This window comes from Triticum urartu, chromosome 6 (assembly GCF_003073215.2).
Source record: "Triticum urartu cultivar G1812 chromosome 6, Tu2.1, whole genome shotgun sequence".
In the NCBI taxonomy this organism is placed as follows: Eukaryota; Viridiplantae; Streptophyta; class Magnoliopsida; order Poales; family Poaceae; genus Triticum; species Triticum urartu.
This window is the reverse complement of record NC_053027.1, coordinates 200,770,346-200,788,472: the sequence shown is the minus strand read 5'-3', so window position 1 is coordinate 200,788,472 and position 18,127 is coordinate 200,770,346. Positions and strand designations below refer to the sequence as shown.

Sequence of the window (18,127 nt, the reverse complement as noted above, 5' to 3'; positions counted from 1 at the left end):
TCATGTTATCCTAACTACCGCTCGTTGTCAGAGATGTCCATGACCTCGATGCCGGGCACCGGGTAGATGGGCGCGTAGGAGGCCTCCTCCTCATCCATATACGCAACCATGTCATCGACTTCCACGGGGTTCTCTGCCTCCGCCTCATGCAGACGACGGCGATTGGCCTCCGCCTCTGATTTCGACAGGAGGGAATCGAGGATCACCTGTTGCTCCGCGTCCCCCACATCCTCCTCCTCCTCCTGCTGCTGCTCGTCCTCCTCCACCACCTCCTCCTCCTCCTCCTGCTGCTGCTCGTCCTCCTCCACCACCTCCTCCTCCTCCTCCTCCTGCTGCTCGTCCTCCTCCACCACCTCCTCCTCCTCCTCCTCCAAGTCCTCCTTTGGATCCATCGCGTCCGGAGGTAGCCCTGCGGCGATCCGGGCTTCACACCTTGCCCAAATATGCTCAAGGAGCTGTAGCCGGAGCTCTGACGTTAGATATGGGTAGCTCCTTATCCGGAGGCATGGGGGCATGGCTACTAGTGGTGGCGGACGACGATTGGAAAGTGGCGGCGGCGGCGGCGGACGGGACGGGGGGAGGGGAGGAGGAAATGTGGATGGATAGGGTTTCAGTGCCGGTGACACGGCTTAAATAGCCGAGTTAGGGCACTATGTGGCCTGCTAGAGCGGCGCCACACGGTGCCATCTGTCCGACGGAGGAGACGAGTTTCGGACCATCGAGTTTCGGAGTGTTTTCGTGTGAGACTCCATCGTTAGTCCGACGGATGACCGGTCGTGCCTAGATCTCCCCATATCGCCTCATATTTGAGCTAGATATGAGGGGTTTTGGTCAGCTCATGAGTTTGAGGCCGGTTTGAGAAGCCCGTCTGAAATGTTTTTTTTTAGCGGTCATTGGCCAGGCTGTCCGTCGGGACATTTGAGGCGGGTTTGGAGTGCCCGACTACTCTTAGTCAGAAAATTTGCTGCTTTTCTCAATGGTGCTCATAAATGTAAGTTACTTGTGCGTGTATACGAATACAAGTGTCTGGGTATTCTTTCATTTGTGAGAAAGAAAAATTAAGACGTAGCGGTGCTTAACCATGGACAGCCCCGGGAGCGAGCCGGCACATGCGTTTGCAATTGCACACCGGCCACTCAAAGTGTACCTGACCTGAGGACAGGGACCCCGCTTCGCGAGGAGAGGAGATCACAAGGTTCAGACTTCAGATCCGGAATGGTAAGCTTCCCCGCCTCAAATCTCTTCTAGGGTTTTGCTTCCGCCCCCCTGACTCGGGAGATACCGTTGGCGAGATGCAGGCGTCGATCTCGAGCCCGCTGCCGGTGGCCTGGTACCCCGCTCTGGCCGTCCTCACGGTCGCCGTCGGCCTCATGCTCACCGCCTCCTTCTTCATGTACGTGAGCAACCAACCCCTACCTCTCCTATTCTTCTCCCCTCCGCTCCGCTCGTGCTTGATTTGGGTACTTGGATCTGAATTGTGCAGTGACCCAGTGGCGATTGGTTCTCGACCTGCAAGTAGAGCCGCTTATTGGCTGTGTGCTGTGATAACCTGTAGGATGTAGTACTATCGGATGTAGGAGTAGAAAACACGAACATATTACAGGGGCACTAGTAACACAACTATACATTGGCACTTGCATTCTGTAAGTTGCACAGTTAGTGTTCAGTGCAGATGCATCAATTCACTGTTGTTTGGTACATGTGCTTGCCGTGCTCGCGCCTACTAGGGACAATTTGCTATTGGACCTCAGGGAAAATTTGTGTACCGGCTAACTCTAACCTCCGATTCTCTCTTTTTACGGACGTTTCACAACTCAATTTGCGAGTGGGTTATCGTGTACTCCCTCCGTTCCAAAATACTTGACTTTCATTTGTCCAAAAATGGATGTATTTATATACTAAAATATGTCTAGATACATCTATATTTTGATAAATGGAAGACATGTATCGTGGAACTGAGGGAGTATATGTTTGCAGTTCCTTGGTTGTGAGGCGAAGCAACTTCGTTCTTTGTTCATGTTGAATTACACAGGACCATTCATAGATATATACTTATAGAATAGTCCGTTGACAAAAGACTACCCACCATTTTGTTGATTCTTTGATCTCTCTATATGCCAGTTATGAAGCGACCATATCCACGCGCAGCCGAAGCTTAGCCAAGGAGCTCACCACCGCAGCTGTTGCTTCCGTTTTTCTGGTGAGCCCACTAAAATGCTGATTGTTTCATCAGTTCGTATGTGGAATCAGAGCTGGTTGACATATTTACGAAATTTGCTTTGTTTGTTCCACAGGGTTTTGGATCTCTTTTCGTTCTCCTCGCAAGTGGTGTTTATGTCTGACAAGGGACTTGCAGCCTATACCTACATGGACATCCAAGAATTTCTCTAGGGGAAAGGACATCAAAGATTGAAAATTCGTGTTTACATGTAGTCTTGTGTTTAGAAGTTTATTTCAGTTAACCCTCACTTCTCATGTTACATGACATATTACTATTATAATACAAATACAGAACAGAAAGATTGAAGTGCCTGTAGTTATTGCCTGCAAACTGAAGCAAGTTAACTTTTATCGTTTTCGTACTAGTACTAACACCAGATTCATTCAGTGGAAGAACATTCTTTGATATTATAGGTGACCTACACATTCACACCCAAACCTTGCTATATGTAATCTGGTCCAAAGTTCAATCCAAGCATGACCTGCATTATTTGTTCTGGTTTAAAGGATTCTGTAACCTGTGTGCATAACGTTGCTCACTAGCAGCATATGTGCACCAACACAATATAACAATAGTAAACAACAGATGAACCAACAAAACATTTCAAACAACTATTTGCACCACATTCAATTCAGTTTCAAACCACCATGACATAATACCGGAGAACTCGAAAAGTTTCAATCCCACAAGACGATTCCCACAATTCAACAGAATGGAGCTGTCGCGCAGCTCTCCAGGCCAACGATAGAAAAAAAAAAGAAGTCTAGATAGCCATCTGTGCACCATATCCAACTACGGAATTGCTCACAGGAGGTCAGCGACGTCAGAGGGTAACTCTGCCAACTGAGTATTGCAGAACCTTTGGATGTCAGACAGGACACGCTCATCAGCACGAGCAACGAAGCTGATTGCGACACCAATCCCTCCAGGCTGTCCACTTCGTCGAACATGACGAAGGTATTGTACTGGTTGTGTTGGCAGATCATAGTTGATGACAACAGGTACCTGCAATGCGTCGGCGCCACGAAGGTCGGTGGTGACGAGGACACGGGATGATCCCGACCGGAGATCCTGGACGGCAACATCTCTGGCGTGCTGGTCCATACCACCATGGCTTGCCGAGACGGTGTACCCCCTGCCACTGATCTTTTCGGCCAGTGACTCAACCTTCCGACGTGCGTTGACAAAGATGATGTTTTGCGTGACCGCCATGGTGTCAAAAAGATCACATAATTTCTCAAACTTCAACTCTTCGTCCTCAGCTTTAACATGGAACTGCTTAACACTAAAACCCTCCAATTCTTCATCTTTCGGCACTATGACCTTCATAGGCTTATTCATGCACTTCCGGCAAAGTTCGAGAGCTTCATTGGACATGGTGGTAGAGAATACAGCAAACTGGATTTTGGCTGGGAGAAGCTGGATAATATCATAGATCTGCAAGAAAGATGAATGGTCACATGTTACGAAAATAGACGCCACAAAGAATTGCATGAGATTAACAAGATCTATTTTTATCGTTTCAAATTAAATAGAACAAGCACTACGAGGGAAGTTTTGCAACCATTGTAATCACTATACAACGGAGCTGGTATGATGATGCAAAACCAACCTGGTTCTTCAAACCTCCTGCGAGTATTTCATCTGCTTCATCCAAGACAAACATTCTGACGTTATCTGGACAGAGCACTCGTGTTCTCAGCATGTCCAGAGCGCGGCTAGGAGTAGCGACAATAACCTGGGTGCTGCTGGACAAAATTTGCTTGTGCTCACGAACACTAGTCCCTCCAAGACAAGCATGAGCTTTGACACCTAGCCACTGACCAAGTGCTCCAATAACTTTCTCGGTCTCCTGTGCCAAGTCACGCGTTGGTACAAGAACCAAAGCTTGGCATTCAGTGGATCCATAATCGAGTCGCTGGAGAACTCCACAGGCAAGTGTCACAGTTGTTCCAGACAGTGACTGCTGGATAACATCCAGACCCTTGCACAATGGGACAATTCCTCGTTGATGGACTAAAGAAGGCTTCTCCAGGCCTTCAAACAAAATCTCATTAAGACTTCACTATAATACATGTCGAGTCAAGAAATAATTGTATACGCAAATAAGCATCTCAACATAGTAACAGATAAACCAAGAATTACCATATGCATATATTCCTTTCAGCAGATTTTCTTGAAGACCCATCTCAACAAAACTGTCATAGATTTCATTGTATGTGTTGAACTCGTAAAATTGAGTTAGCCTATACCATGTCATGTTGGAAGTAATCAAATATCCATAAATATAAATGAAACAGTAAGGCAAGAAAGAGAAACAAACAGACAGAAGTAAAATATCAGATCACATACCGCGTAGTCATCTTAGAAACAGGCTGCTTTCCATCAAACCAAGCTCCTTCTGGTGTCGTTCCAGAAACAGTGCAAACAAAGTACATATTATTAAAATATTTTCTAACTCAAACTTCAATAAAGCAGGGATGTTTCCCCTGTTCCATCAGAAACATTGCCGAACTTTTACAGCAAAAGGGTTTGGAACTAAGCTCCTATTTTACTTTTTACACACAACCATACCAAAACCAATGTTTTCGAAAAGCATCAATGCACTGGATCAGAAATTAAGCAGTACTCGCTCCGTAAAGAAATATAAGAGTGTTTAGATCACTAAAGTAGTGATTTAAACGCTCTTATATTTCTTTACAGAGGGAGTATATAAAATGGTTGAAGACAATAAAACGAAGTATTCAATAATCAAACTCTTCTAGTTTCTAAACGGGTATTTTGTCCATCAGGGTAATGTTCCCTCCACAAATTAGTAGAGCAGTTACTGTTTTTCACATAACTCATCTCACATCTCCCTAGTAGTTTTTGTATTTCATCTGTTTTAACCTTCTTTTGTTCAAGTTCATATTCTTATCCTATGTAAGCTTGTTTGTAAAGCAGTAATGTAAGATGTTTACCTTATGTTCATGTAAATGCATGCCCCACCACAATTGGTAAGAGCATGTCTAGTAGAGCCCTTAAACCCTCAAATAAACAGAAATAACCATTTTTTTACGGGTTGAAACGAAAAAACGGCAAATAATAGAACCCCTAAACCCTTAAAAAAAATTACGGATTGGATCTGGGGTTGCCCTCCCAATCTGTAAAAGTGAGGATTGGAGAGGGAAACCCACCTCCAACCTGCACTCCACCGGTCGTTGCGCGGGAGGGAAATTTCCCCTCGCGCGCTCCCTCCCGTCGAACGCCTCGTCGATCCCGTCGCCACCGCGGCGAGCCATGGAGGCGCCGCCGGACTCCTCCGTCGCCCCGGCCACCCCGCCCGCGTCCTCCCTCCCTCCGCCCGTCGCCCCGCCCCTGGCCTCGGCCTCGGCGACGCCTGCGCCGGCCCCGTCCTCGCTCCCTCCGCCCGCGCCGGAGGTGCCGTCGGTTGTGGCCGTCGGCGCGAAGAGGCGGCGTGCTGGCCAGCACGTCATCCTCCCCCAGCTCGCCCCGGCCGTCGCCCCGGCCGCAGCGACGCCGAAGGTGAGGAAGAAGCCCTCCCTTGGGCCGAAGGGGGCAGCGGCGCCGAAGGTGAAGAAGGCCACCTCCAGGAAGAAGCCGACGGCCGCCCCGGCCCCCGCACCTCCGCCCGTCGTGCACGAGGTGCTCGACGGAATGCCTGCCCCGCCAATGTCATTCATGGGGCTTCTCGAAGAAGCGGAGGTGGACATCGGGGCTCCTTCTCTCGAACCCCTGGGGTTTGGTGATGACTTGCAGGAAGAGGGTGATGAGGAAGGGGAAGATGAGGAGGAGGTGACCGAGATAGAGGAGGCGTTCGCCGCCGTTGCAAAACCCACCGTGCGCTCGACAAACTATAGCGAGGACGAAGATATTCTCTTGGTTCGTGCTTGGGCACATGTGGGGTTGGATGCAAGCACCTGTACCGATCAAACAGGTAAACGCTATTGGCAACGCATAAAGGACTTCTATTGCAAGATCAAGCCGGAGACCGGTGGGTACATCCCTCGTAGTTGCCGGTCGCTTCAAGGCCGGTGGGAGTTGATGAAGCCCCATTGTGCTCGTTGGAGTGCGGCAATGGACCAAGTGAAGGATGCATCGCCTAGTGGAACCGTGGAGAGTGACTATGTGAGTACATATATGTTGTTCACATTTATTTTGATTTTTTATGCTATTGTTATGTGAGTACATATATGTTTGTTAGGAATATGCAACTTGTATTCCCATGAGGCCATAGGCCGATATATATATACATGTACAGGTGTGAAACATATGCAGGAAACCCCTTATACAACGGGATAAATACAAAGGGGGTACATGACTTATATTATAACTCTAACACCCCCCCTCAAACTCATGGTGGATGAACAACACTGAGTTTGGAGAGATAAAAGCCATGCTGTGCTCTAGTCTGAGCCTTCGTCAGGAAATCCGCCAACTGTAACTCGGAAGGCACATACTGAAGAGCAATAACCTGATCCTGCACAGCAGCGCGCACATAGAAAGCATCAACACCAATATGCTTGGTGAGCTCATGCTTCACAGGATCGCGTGCAATGCTGATAGCACCTGTACTGTCAGATAAAAGCAGAGTCGGTGTAGTGACAGAAACACCAAAATCCTGAAGTAACCACCGTAACCAAGTCACCTCTGCTGTCAAAAGAGCCATTGCTCGCAACTCAGCCTCGGCACTCGAACGGGAAACTGCAAGCTGTTTCTTCGTCTTCCAGGCAATGAGAGAACCACCAAGAAAAACACAGTAAGCAGAAAGTGAACGGCGATCGGAAGGATCACTAGCCCACGTAGCATCCGAATAGGCCTGGAGCTGTAAAGAACTGGAGCAAGGAAAGTATAGACGGTGAGAGAGCGTGCCTCGAAGATATCGAAGAACACGAAGGAGATGACTATAGTGAACCGAGGTGGGGGCAGAGACAAACTGACTCAGAATATGAACCGGATAAGAGATGTCCGGACGAGTGACAGCTAGATAGACAAGACTGCCAACAAGATGACGATAACGCGTCGGGTCAGGGAGAGGATCACCATCAGTAGCACGGAGGTGAACATTGAGCTCCATAGGAGTCTCAACAACGCGCTCGTCAGTAAGAGCAGCACGAGCAAGAAGATCCTGGATATACTTTTCCTGGGATATAAAAAAGCCATCAGAGGTAGAAGAGACTTCAATCCCAAGAAAGTAGCGAAGAGGTCCAAGATCAGACATAAGAAACTGCTCACTAAGACGGGCCTTTACAAAGGCAATATACTCGGGGTCATCCCCCGTGATGATCATGTCATCAACATAAAGAAGAAGAAGAGTCCGACCACGAGGAGAAAGGTGAATAAACAATGCTGGATCATGAGCACTTGCGAAAAAACCAGCAGCAGTGATCACAGAGGCAAAACGCTCAAACCAGGCGCGGGGGGCTTGCTTAAGGCCATAGAGAGAGCGACGAAGACGACATACCATGCCATCAGGAACAGAATACCCAGGTGGTGGCTGCATGTACACCTCCTCACGCAGCTCACCATTAAGAAAGGCATTCTTAACATCAAGCTGAGATATAGACCAGTGGTGTGCAGAGGCAACGGCAATAAGTGTACGAACAGTGGTCATATGAGCCACAGGAGCAAAAGTCTCGTCATAATCACGACCATGCTCCTGCTGAAAACCACGAGCCACAAGACGAGCTTTGTGACGCTCAAGAGAACCATCGGAGCGAGTCTTAACCTTGTAGACCCACTTACAAGTGATCGGACGGACTCCAGGAGGAAGAGAAACAAGATCCCAGGTACCAGTGCGTTCAAGAGCAACAATCTCCTCTGCCATCGCAAACTGCCATTCAGGATGAACAACAGCCTGACGATAAGAAGTCGGCTCAAGAACAGCAGCACCAGCGGTGGGAAATCCAAAGCGATCAACAGGCGGACGAGGACGAGAACGCAAGCCATAAGTAGGCTGAGAGGAAGATGACGACCCATCCACAGAGGCATCGACTGGTCGTGGACGACGAGTGTAATGCTGAGGAAAAGATGGAATAATAGAAGGAGGAATCGGCAAGGTAGAATCAGGGGGTGGCGACGAAGAAGTCACCGGAGATGAAGGTGTAGAATCCGGTGACAGGCTGGGAGAGGAGACCGGGGAGGAAGTCACCGGAGATGAAGGTGGAGAACCCGGTGACATGCTAGGCGAGGAGACCGGGGAGGATGGTGGCTGCAAATCAACTAGATGTGGAGAAGGAGAGGAAGTGGAACGGAGAGGTACAGTCTCGGCGGGGGTGATAGGTGAGTCAGGAAAAGTGAGGAAAGAGATATCCTGTACTGAAAAAGTCGAGGAAGATGGGCGTGGGTAGAAGGGGCGAGACTCTTCAAAAGTCACATCTCGAGAGATACGCATCCGACGACCAATAGGATCCCAACAACGATAGCCCTTATGCTCATCACTGTAGCCTAAGAAGACACTCAACAGACTGAGCGGTCAGTTTGGTGCGTTCGCGAGGGGCAAGAAGAACATAGCAAACACAACCAAACAAGCGAAGCATCGAATAATCGGGAGAACGATCAAAAAGTCGCTCGAAAGGAACACCACCCTGTAGAGCAGCGGAAGGCTGTATATTGATAAGATAGGTGGATGTGGAGACGGCCTCAGCCCAAAAATGAGGCGGGAAAGAGGCAGCAATCATCAATGCACGAGCCGTCTCAAGAAGATGTCGATGCTTTCGCTCAGCCACACCATTCTGAGCATGAGCACCAGGACAAGAGAATTGAGAGTGAGTCCCGTGCTCAGCAAGAACACCACGCAACATCTTAGAGATATACTCGTCAGCGGAGTCAGCACGAAAAACACGAATGGGTGAAGAGAACTGAGTATGAACCATGGCAGCAAAACGCTTATAAATAGACAACACCTCAGAACGAGAAGTCATGAAATAAAGCCATGTGTAACGAGAGAAATCATCTATGAAAATAATATAGTATTTATGACCACCTTTCGAAGCGAAAGGGGCCGGGCCCCATACATCAGAATGGACTAAATCGAAAGGACGCTTAGACACTAACTCACTATGTGAATATGGTAACTGAATCTGCTTGCCAAGACGACAACCCTGACACTCTAAAGAGACATCTCCTAAGACAGACCCCAGAAGGCCTCGACGAACTAAAGAAGACAACCGAGAACCACACAGATGACCAAGTCGATGATGCCACTGCTGGAAGGAACCAGTGACGGAGGCGACAGAAGCGGAAGAACTGGCGATGGTGGTGGCAGCAGAAGGAACATGAAGCCAGTCCAACTCCCAAAGACCCTGAGAATCACGGCGGCGAGGGCCAGCCCCAACCAGAGTGTGCGTGTGACGGTCCTGGACAGAACAAGAGTCAACGTCAAGGATGACACGACAACCAGAATCCGTAAGTTGACCAGCAGAAAATAAATTCATGGTAAGTCGAGGAACATGAGCAACATCAGGAACAGAATAAGGAGTAGTAAGATTGCCTCTACTAGCAACAGAAAGTGGGGTACCATCAACAGTGAAGACATGAATAGGAGAATCCAGTGATCGAAGAGAGGACAAAGTGGAAGAATGAGAAGACATATGAAAAGAAGCTCCAGAGTCCAGAACCCATGGGGATGTACCTGACTGTGTAGAGGGTGATCGCTCAGTGCGGGAAGCATCAGTCACAGAACCGGCAGTACCCGTCGAGGAAGAACCTAAAGCCGCGAGCAGACGCTTAAGTCTCAGAATATCCTGCTCAGTCAAAGCAATGGCTGAAGCTGTCGAGGTAGATGACGAAGTCCCTGAAGATGATGATCGAGCCTTGCGCAGGTGTTTCTTCTTCGTGTAGCACTGAGACTCAAGATGACCATCATTGTTGCAATAGGCGCAATGTGGACGGGGGCGACCTGAGCCTCCAGAAGGAGTGGGCAAGAGCGGCGGAGCACTCGAGCGAGAAGGGGTCGGTGGAGCAAGTGGCGTAGGAGCACGAGTAGCGAGGACAGAGGGAACCTCCAGCAAACCAGCACCACGTAAGCGAGTCTCCTCAGCACGAATCTCAGAAAGCGCCTCCATGAGAGAAATACGGCCACGAGCAAACAACTGAGCACGCCGGGGCTCAAACTCCTTACGGAGCCGAGACAAGAACTCATAGACGCGATGAAACTCCAAATTGGCCTGGACAGCCTGGCAACAGGGGCAGGTACGACACCCAGCACTACGGAGAGAATCAAGCTGGCGCCAGATAGCACCTGAGCCTCCAGAAGGAGTGGGCAAGAGCGGCGGAGCACTCGAGCGAGAAAGGGGTCGGTGGAGCAAGTGGCGTAGGAGCACGAGTAGCGAGGACAGAGGGAACCTCCAGCAAACCAGCACCACGTAAGCGAGTCTCCTCAGCACGAATCTCAGAAAGCGCCTCCATGAGAGAAATACGGCCACGAGCAAACAACTGAGCACGCCGGGGCTCAAACTCCTTACGGAGCCGAGACAAGAACTCATAGACGCGATGAAACTCCAAATTGGCCTGGACAGCCTGGCAACAGGGGCAGGTACGACACCCAGCACTACGGAGAGAATCAAGCTGGCGCCAGATAGCAGAACTCTGTGCATAGAAGTCATCAACAGTAGAGTCACCCTGCTGAAGAGCATGCTCCTGATGGATCACAGAGAGGTATAAGGCATCACCAGAGGGCTGATAGCGCTCACGAAGACGGGTCCACATCTCAAAGACAGTAGAAAGACCCAGAAATTCAGAAGCAAACTGAGGCAGAACACTAGCAGTGAGAACAGCTGCAGCACGAGCATCATCATCAAGCCACTGGGTGTAAACAGACAGAGCAGCATGATACGTCTGAAGAGCCTCCTCATAAGCCAAAACCCTCTCATCATAAGCACGATCAGCAGCCTCATCAGCAACCTTGGCCGCATCCTTGGCGGCCTGATTAGCATCCGTAGGAAGAACCGATGGAGTTGGCGGAGTAGGGGCCACCGGAGGAACTGGACGTGGCGGACAGCAGACCTCGCCAGAAAGAACACCCCAGAGACGGATGCCACGCATGTGAATGCGCATGAAGCCAGTAAACTCGGTGTAGTTAGTACCATCAAAGATCACCGGACAGCGAGGGACAGCAACATAGCCCGATGCAGCAGACATTTTTTTTTGCAGTAGAACGAAGCAAAGCTTCAGCCGAGCGACACCAGCCTGGAGGAAAACAGCGCCAGCACAGAACGGGAGGAGCGGGTGCGGCCGAGGGAGGGGGCGAGGGCGGCCTGGGAGGCGATGGCGAAGGCGAACTCGCGCTTCAGCCCCACGCGCACGCCGGACCGGAGCACGAAGTCGTCCACGTTTGCGATGGCAGAGAACGGGGCGTCAGCCGGCACATCCGCGTGGGCGCCAGCGCCGGCGGGGGGAGGAGGAGGATCCCGCGGCGGCGGGGTCCGGATCCGGGGGCCGCGAGCGGGCGCGCTTGGCGGGCGCCGAGTCCGAGGGGCGGGAGCGCTTGGAGGAGCGGGAGGGCTTGGGATTGGGCTTGGTGGTCGGCGGGGAGAGGACGGCGGCGGCGGCGGATGAACAGGATCTGAGCACGAGTTGCGCGTGCGGAAAAAAAACCTAAAGCTCTAATACCATGTTAGGAATATGCAACTTGTATTCCCATGAGGCCATAGGCCGATATATATATATACATGTACAGGTGTGGAACATATGCAGGAAACCCCTTATACAACAGGATAAATACAAAGGGGTACATGACTTATATTATAACTCTAACAATGTTTACTATGCTATTGGTGGGTTTGTAGGAGGCAATTGCTGACTTGAGGTACAAGGAGATGGCCGCTTCCAAGGGCAAAGCATTCCCATTTAAACATGTTTGGAAAATTCTTCAAACTTATGACAAGTGGAAGTTGAGGGATCAAGAGACCGCACCCAAGAAGTCGGCAATGGTTAGGATGGATGATAGTGAAGAGGAGGGAAGGAACGAGCACAAGCCCGCTGGAAACAAGAAGGATAAGCTAAGGAAGAAGATGGAAGGAGAGGCGTCAAGCATAAGGGAGAAGATAGAACATATGATGAAGTCAAGGGAGGCATTGACAATGGAGAGATTGGAGACAAAGCTTCTTATCAACGAGAAGAAGAAAGAGGTGAAGCTTCCACAAGTTGAAGCAAGGCGTGAAGATGCCAAGCGCAAGGCCGACTTGGAGGAGAGGATGATCAAGGTCAAAGAAGCAAAGGCATGGAAAGAACTCATGGTGGAAGAGAAGGAGCACATGATGATGTCCAAGAAGGACATGGATGAAGACCAATTGATGTGGTGGAAGGAGTACAAGCAGGACATCGCGGAGAGGAAGAGGATATTCCGTGGTGCGTCCTCTACTCTTCGAGGTACACTCCGATGAGTGGTGGTGGCGATGGCGGTGTGGAGGACTCCACCACCGGCGACAATGGAGGTGCTTGATGGACGTGGAAGTGGTCTAGGAGATGGCGCCAGGTGCAACTTTTTGGTGATGGTGCCGATGAGAGGGGGAAGATGATGATTGTGTGATGTAAACTATTAAACCATGCATCAATGATCTTCATTTCCGTGTTTGTTTGAAGGTTGATTGTGTTTTTCTAGTGAAAATTGTGATATGTCAAATGACAGTTTTGGGTTCGGGTTGGGGCAAAGACTAGAACCCTCAAACCCAACCCTTATAACGGAATATTCTGTTATAAGGGTTGGGTTTGAGGGTTCTAGTCTTTGCCCCTGTTTTTCAACCCTTAAAAGTGTCAAAAATGGCCAATTCTCAACCCTTAAAACTAAAACCAGATTTAAGGGTTTGAGGGCTCTACTAGACATGCTCTAAGGCTGTCATCTTGCACACTCTCTACAGTCCATGTTTTGGTGTACACCCCTTTTCTTATATTCCCAATTGTGCCACTCAAAAATTGAAAATCAGTTTGCTTTTCATTTTCTATAAAGACTGGTGGTCAAATGCTAATTGGATGTTTTCCTTCTAACTTGTGATAAAAGACTTGGTTAAGAAAAGGTTTGAAGGTATACAAGTGTAACAATTTTATGCACATAGGATGGTTGACTCACCTTTTGTCTGAGTTACTCTAAGCATGCATACTGAACTTCCCTTGATAGATTGTGCTCCTTCAGCTCCCACAGTCTTTGCTGCTGTTTCTGCCATTTTCATTTCTTTCTCGTGTTCCTTTTCCAATAAACTTTCTGAGTCCATCATATTGCATGTTGAGGTTGCAATCCTTGTGGCGTGACTGCTGCTCCCTGGGTTCATTCCTTTGTTCAGTTCCTTTGAAGCAACTTGCCCCCCTGTGGATCCTTTTTGCTTGGGATCACTTCCCTCGTACATATTTTTTATAGGTGGCTTCTGTAAACCTTCATGGGCACTGTCAGAACTGATGTTAGCACACAAAGTGGAACCTTCTGTCGATTTTTTTTGCTTCCGATCTCTTCTTGTGTACACATTTTTTATAGATGGCTTGTGACCTTCATGGGCAGATCAGAAATGATGTCAGCAAACAAAGTGTCAACCAATTGTTATTGTGCCAAGAAAATTCACAACATACATCATAAACATATTTGATAAATATAGCACAGCAAAGTTCACAAATGTGCAGTTTTCACTGACCTCTGAAGACCTCTTCAATCAAGCTTGTTGAAGTTGAACTTCCACTTATGGATTGCCCACCTTCAGCTTTTGGAACGTCTTCTGTAGCTCTCTCCGAGTTCGTTCTGGTATCCACTATAGCACTTGCATTGTTTTCTTTGATCTCTCCATTAGTTCTTAACTCTTCAGTGAACTTCGACACTTGCAGCAATGTAGCCATGTCTTCTGTAGCTTTTGGAATGTCTTCTGTAGCTCTCTCGTAGTTTGTTCTGGTGCCCAGTATAGCACTTGCATTGTTTTCTTTGATCTCTCTATCAGTTCTTAACTCTTCAGTGAACTTCGATGCTTGCAGCAATGTAGCCATGTCTTCTGTAGCTTTTGGAATGTCTACTGTAGCTCCCTCGGAGTTCGTTCTGGTGCCCACTATAGCACTTGCATTGTTTTCTTTGATCTCTCCATCAGTTTTAAACTCTTCAGTGAACTTCGAGACTTGCAGAAATGTAGCCATGTCGCAGGTCATCAGTTTCTTTTGATGTTTCTTGTCAGAACAATCTTCCAAACCCGACATATGATCACCTCTTGCCGAGCTTTCACTTGGGGATTGCCCCCCTTCTGCTGCTTTCTTTGAGTTTGTTGTGGTGGCTGCCATAGCACTTCCGCTGTTTTCCTCGATCTCTTCATCAGCTCTTAACTCTGGAATGAACTTTGCCACTTCCAGCAATGTAACTGTTTCTGTAGTCTTCGGTTCTTCTTTACATTCCTTGCCTAAGCAACTTCCAAAATCCAAAGAATAATTGCCTGCGGAATCTACTCCAGTGCCCTCTAAATCCATTCCTTTATTGAGTGTTTCTAGAGGTACCTCAATACCTTCTTCTCTTATATCTGCATATTCCTTCATGACACTACCATTCCGTTCTGTGGTTTTCAGTTCTTCTTTACATTCCTTGCCTGGGCAACTTCCGAAATCCAAAGAATAATTGCCTGCGAAAACTACTCCAGTGCTCTTTAAATCCATTCCTTCATTCAGTGTTTCTGCAGGTACCTCAATACCTTCTTCTCTTATATCTGCATATTCCATCATGACGCTACCATTCCCTTCTGTGGTTTTCAGTTCTTCTTTACATTCCTTGCCTGAGCAACTTCTGAAATCCAAAGAATAACTGCCTGTGAAATCTACTCCAGTGCCCTCTAAATACATTCCTTCATTCAGTGTTTCTGCAGGTACCTCAATACCTTCTTCTCTTATATCTGCATATTCCTTCATGATGTTACCATTTCGTTCTGTGGTTTTCAGTTCTTCTTTACATTCCTTGCATGAGCAACTTCCAAAATCCAAAGAATAATTGCCTGCGAAAACTATTCCAGTGCCCTCTAAATCCATTCCTTTATTCAATGTTTCTGGAGGTACCTCAATACCTTCTCTTATATCTGCATATTCCTTCATGACGCTGACCTTCCGTTCTTCTACTTCTTTCCATTGCCCTTCTATCCTTCTTGCTTTGTCTTCAATCATGAACTTGACTGGTCTAGATGACCATCCAAACACAAAGTGGTAAGAGAAAGGAGAACCAACAAGACTTCCCAACGCTATCCTCAACCTAATAGGCTCCTTATCTCCGCTTTCCAAACTTTCCTCATCCACCTCAAGCAAAACTCCAACTGCAGATGCAACTTGATATAGCTCCTTCCAGTTTCTATATGCACCTGGGACCCCATAGACCAAAAGCCACTCTCTGATCAAGTCAAGTTTCTCCCCATCACCTTCATCCCACCTTGCTACAGTAAAATTCACCTCCTTTTCATCTAGAAATGTTTCTACATTGGCAGGATTTAAACAGCTTAGTAGGTCATCCTCTGAGTTGAAGGATGCCACGAAATTCTGTCTACCTTCTCTCTTTATATACCAGCCATCAGTCAGCTTCCAGAACTTATTTAGTTCAATTTTCACTGCTGCCGGGTCCAAGTTATAGGCATTAGATGTGATCAGCAGGCAGTGATGGTAGAACTTTTCATTTTCGACAACTTCCTTTGAAGGCTGAATCATGTAGAATGGAAACCTTGTAGAATGTCCAAATAGCTGAGCCGCAGTACCCAGTTTGTCTTTTATCCTGCATTGATCCAAATTGTGTGATGTCTCTTTACAAGCAAAGCACTTCTTTTTACCGGATAAAGTAGTTAGTTTTTGCTCCGGCGCAGCCTTATTTTCTCGACTATTACATCCCATCACTTGTGTTGCAATCGGTCCTTCTTTGGCGCTTTCTGGTACAATGTGATGCCCTCTTGCTGTTTAGATCAACCTATACAAGCGCATATCCCAAGGGAAAAAAAGAGAGAAGTCAGGACCAGATCCTTTCAAAGAAATAAAGTAAGCGCATGGAACAAAAGTGTGTTTGTTAGCTAAAATTAAAAAGGAAGGATTTTATGGACATATCGAGCATCTATATAATATGGGAATATTTGCAACCTAAGTACTGAAATAATGTCTCGAATAGTGTCTTTGTTATAAATTTCAATCTATTAAGGTAACCCGCAGTGGTCGTGGTGGTGGGCAAAGAGGGTCAGATTGCACCCTTCAGTTTTTGCTTATTGGATTGAAATCTTCTTTTGGCTCAACTAGGAAAGAAATGGAAGTTCCAGTCTCTGAAGATCTACAGGATAAATCAACATAAACAGAACCATGCACTTGGGAAAAAAAGTACTCCCTCCGTTCCAAAATAGTTGTCGTCGAACTAAAACCACGACAAGTATTTTAGAACGGAGGGGGTACTTACTAAATTTAGTACTAAATTTTCTAGGAAAGCCCACCGAAGATGTCAATAATACTAGAAATGCTAGCATGCCAGAGACTTAATAACACCTAGAAAACAGTCACGTCACCGTGAAGATACTAATCAGCACCCGAAATATGATAAAACATCACTTGAAAACATTAAATAAAACAGTGAAGACATGCCATACAATTAAATACAAAATGTTCGCTAATGCACAGCCTGAATAAACAAAACCTTATAAATCGCAAAAAGAGCGGTGGAGACCGCCACCACGTGTCGACTGACCGTTCAACCAGGTTAATCTACGCCGTCCAACTCCAACGGCCACGAGACCAAGTTGCCATGTAATGGTGATGGCGATGGTCCATCAACCACACCATCAGGCCCCAGCTCTGTCCCCCCTCCCAAATAAAATAGAGTAAATAAACCATAGGTAGCCATCATCAGATCGACTAATGGCCCCCCATTAGCCAAGCAATCATTGTATAGCATAGTACAGATAAGGACTGCCCTTCTCTATAAGAAGGGCTGGACTCGAACTCGATCGTGCGCTATGGAGGTTGGGCCCCCACAAAAAAAACGAAATGGAAAATGAACTGATGTTGGCAGTAGGATGTGCGAGTTGTGAGCACGGCGTGCCGGTCGGTGAGGTCTGACCTAGATCGAGGGCACTCCTGAGCCTCCGCCGCTTCGGAAGACCAACGCCAGCCCAGGATGGGGGGCGGCGGCGGGCGCCACGGTTTAGGGCGAGCTAGGGTTTTAAGGACAGGGACGGAGCTAGGGTTACAGCAGTTGAATTGGAGACGACTCGTAGACCGTGGCAGGCTTGTGAGTCCAATTTTGATAAGAAAAGCTAACACCTAATGCCGAGGAGGGACAAGGTAGAGCTCCGGCGTACCTCCAGAACTAGGGTGGCGGCGCACAGCGGTAGATCGGCCGGGGATGTTGAGGGAGGCAGACAGGAAAAAATTTCGGTCTCGATTGATGTAGGGCGAGCGATCAATCCACGTCGCCGGGGACAGTGGACTAGTGATACGACGGCGGACACCGGAGCGAAAACGCCCGGTGTGCTGGTGTACTAAAAAGGCCCTCGGGATGTTCTTTCATTTCGACCCTTCAGTTGGGATGTTCCTTCATTTCGACCCTTCACACGTTACTAATGTACAACAAGCCCATATTTCGTTGTCAAATAAACCGTCCCCTCCGTTTCGAATTATTTGTCTTAGATTTATCTAAATACGAATATATCTAGACACGTTTTGGCGTTTGATTGATATATCGGTATAGTCAAATCTAATAAAGTAATTTGGAATAATCTTTAGGTATACGCTATCGTGTCGCAGCCCCGTGTCGCTCCCCCGCGGGGCGACCTGGGTGCGAAACCCTAGCCGCGACAGCCCCATACACCGCCACCAACCCCTCCCTCCGCCGTAGCCGGCGAGCGCCGTCGGGAAAAGCCCGCGCGGCGACGGCGGCGATGGGCCTTCCCTTCCCTCAAGTCTGGAGCAAAGCTGCGTGGGGATGCTCAGCCGGGA

General features: G+C 48.1%; 2 protein-coding genes across 4 annotated transcripts; one reads left to right on the top strand and one right to left on the bottom strand.

The window, feature by feature from the left end:
* Positions 1–1,059: 1,059 nt before the first annotated feature.
* On the top strand, positions 1,060–2,532 carry LOC125512391 (transmembrane protein 258-like). 2 transcript variants are annotated; one of them, XM_048677484.1, is made up of 4 exons: positions 1,060–1,218; positions 1,299–1,393; positions 2,122–2,200; positions 2,295–2,532. In XM_048677484.1, exons 1-4 carry the CDS (start codon positions 1,216–1,218, stop codon positions 2,340–2,342), a joined length of 225 nt encoding a protein of 74 aa, XP_048533441.1. In that variant the 5' UTR covers positions 1,060–1,215; the 3' UTR covers positions 2,343–2,532. The 2 variants fall into 2 exon arrangements, with proteins under 2 accessions (XP_048533441.1, XP_048533440.1); XM_048677483.1 differs by having other exon boundaries at positions 1,091–1,218; positions 1,293–1,393.
* On the bottom strand, positions 2,294–17,664 carry LOC125512389. 2 transcript variants are annotated; one of them, XM_048677481.1, is made up of 7 exons: positions 17,491–17,664; positions 13,843–16,118; positions 13,290–13,700; positions 4,574–4,622; positions 4,367–4,467; positions 3,834–4,258; positions 2,294–3,658 (listed from the first exon to the last, which is right to left on the bottom strand). In XM_048677481.1, exons 2-7 carry the CDS (start codon positions 16,043–16,045, stop codon positions 3,026–3,028), a joined length of 3,822 nt encoding a protein of 1,273 aa, XP_048533438.1. In that variant the 5' UTR covers positions 16,046–16,118; positions 17,491–17,664; the 3' UTR covers positions 2,294–3,025. The 2 variants fall into 2 exon arrangements, with proteins under 2 accessions (XP_048533438.1, XP_048533439.1); XM_048677482.1 differs by lacking the exon at positions 17,491–17,664 and adding an exon at positions 17,250–17,439.
* Positions 17,665–18,127: the final 463 nt, after the last annotated feature.

What these genes read in the sequence shown, in the direction of transcription:
- LOC125512389 (XM_048677481.1), bottom strand. Translation starts at nt 16,045, where the DNA reads ATGGGATGTAATAGTCGAGAAAATAAGGCTGCGCCGGAGCAAAAACTA. An exon ending in TAGAGTAACTCAGACAAAAG is followed by an intron (nt 4,623 to 13,289) that starts GTGAGTCAACCA and finishes GAACGACACCAG; the next exon opens with AAGGAGCTTGGTTTGATGGA. An exon ending in GAAAGGAATATATGCATATG is followed by an intron (nt 4,259 to 4,366) that starts GTAATTCTTGGT and finishes TTTTGTTTGAAG; the next exon opens with GCCTGGAGAAGCCTTCTTTA.
- LOC125512391 (XM_048677483.1), top strand. An exon ending in CTCACCGCCTCCTTCTTCAT is followed by an intron (nt 1,394 to 2,121) that starts GTACGTGAGCAA and finishes TCTATATGCCAG; the next exon opens with TTATGAAGCGACCATATCCA. An exon ending in CTGTTGCTTCCGTTTTTCTG is followed by an intron (nt 2,201 to 2,294) that starts GTGAGCCCACTA and finishes TTTGTTCCACAG; the next exon opens with GGTTTTGGATCTCTTTTCGT.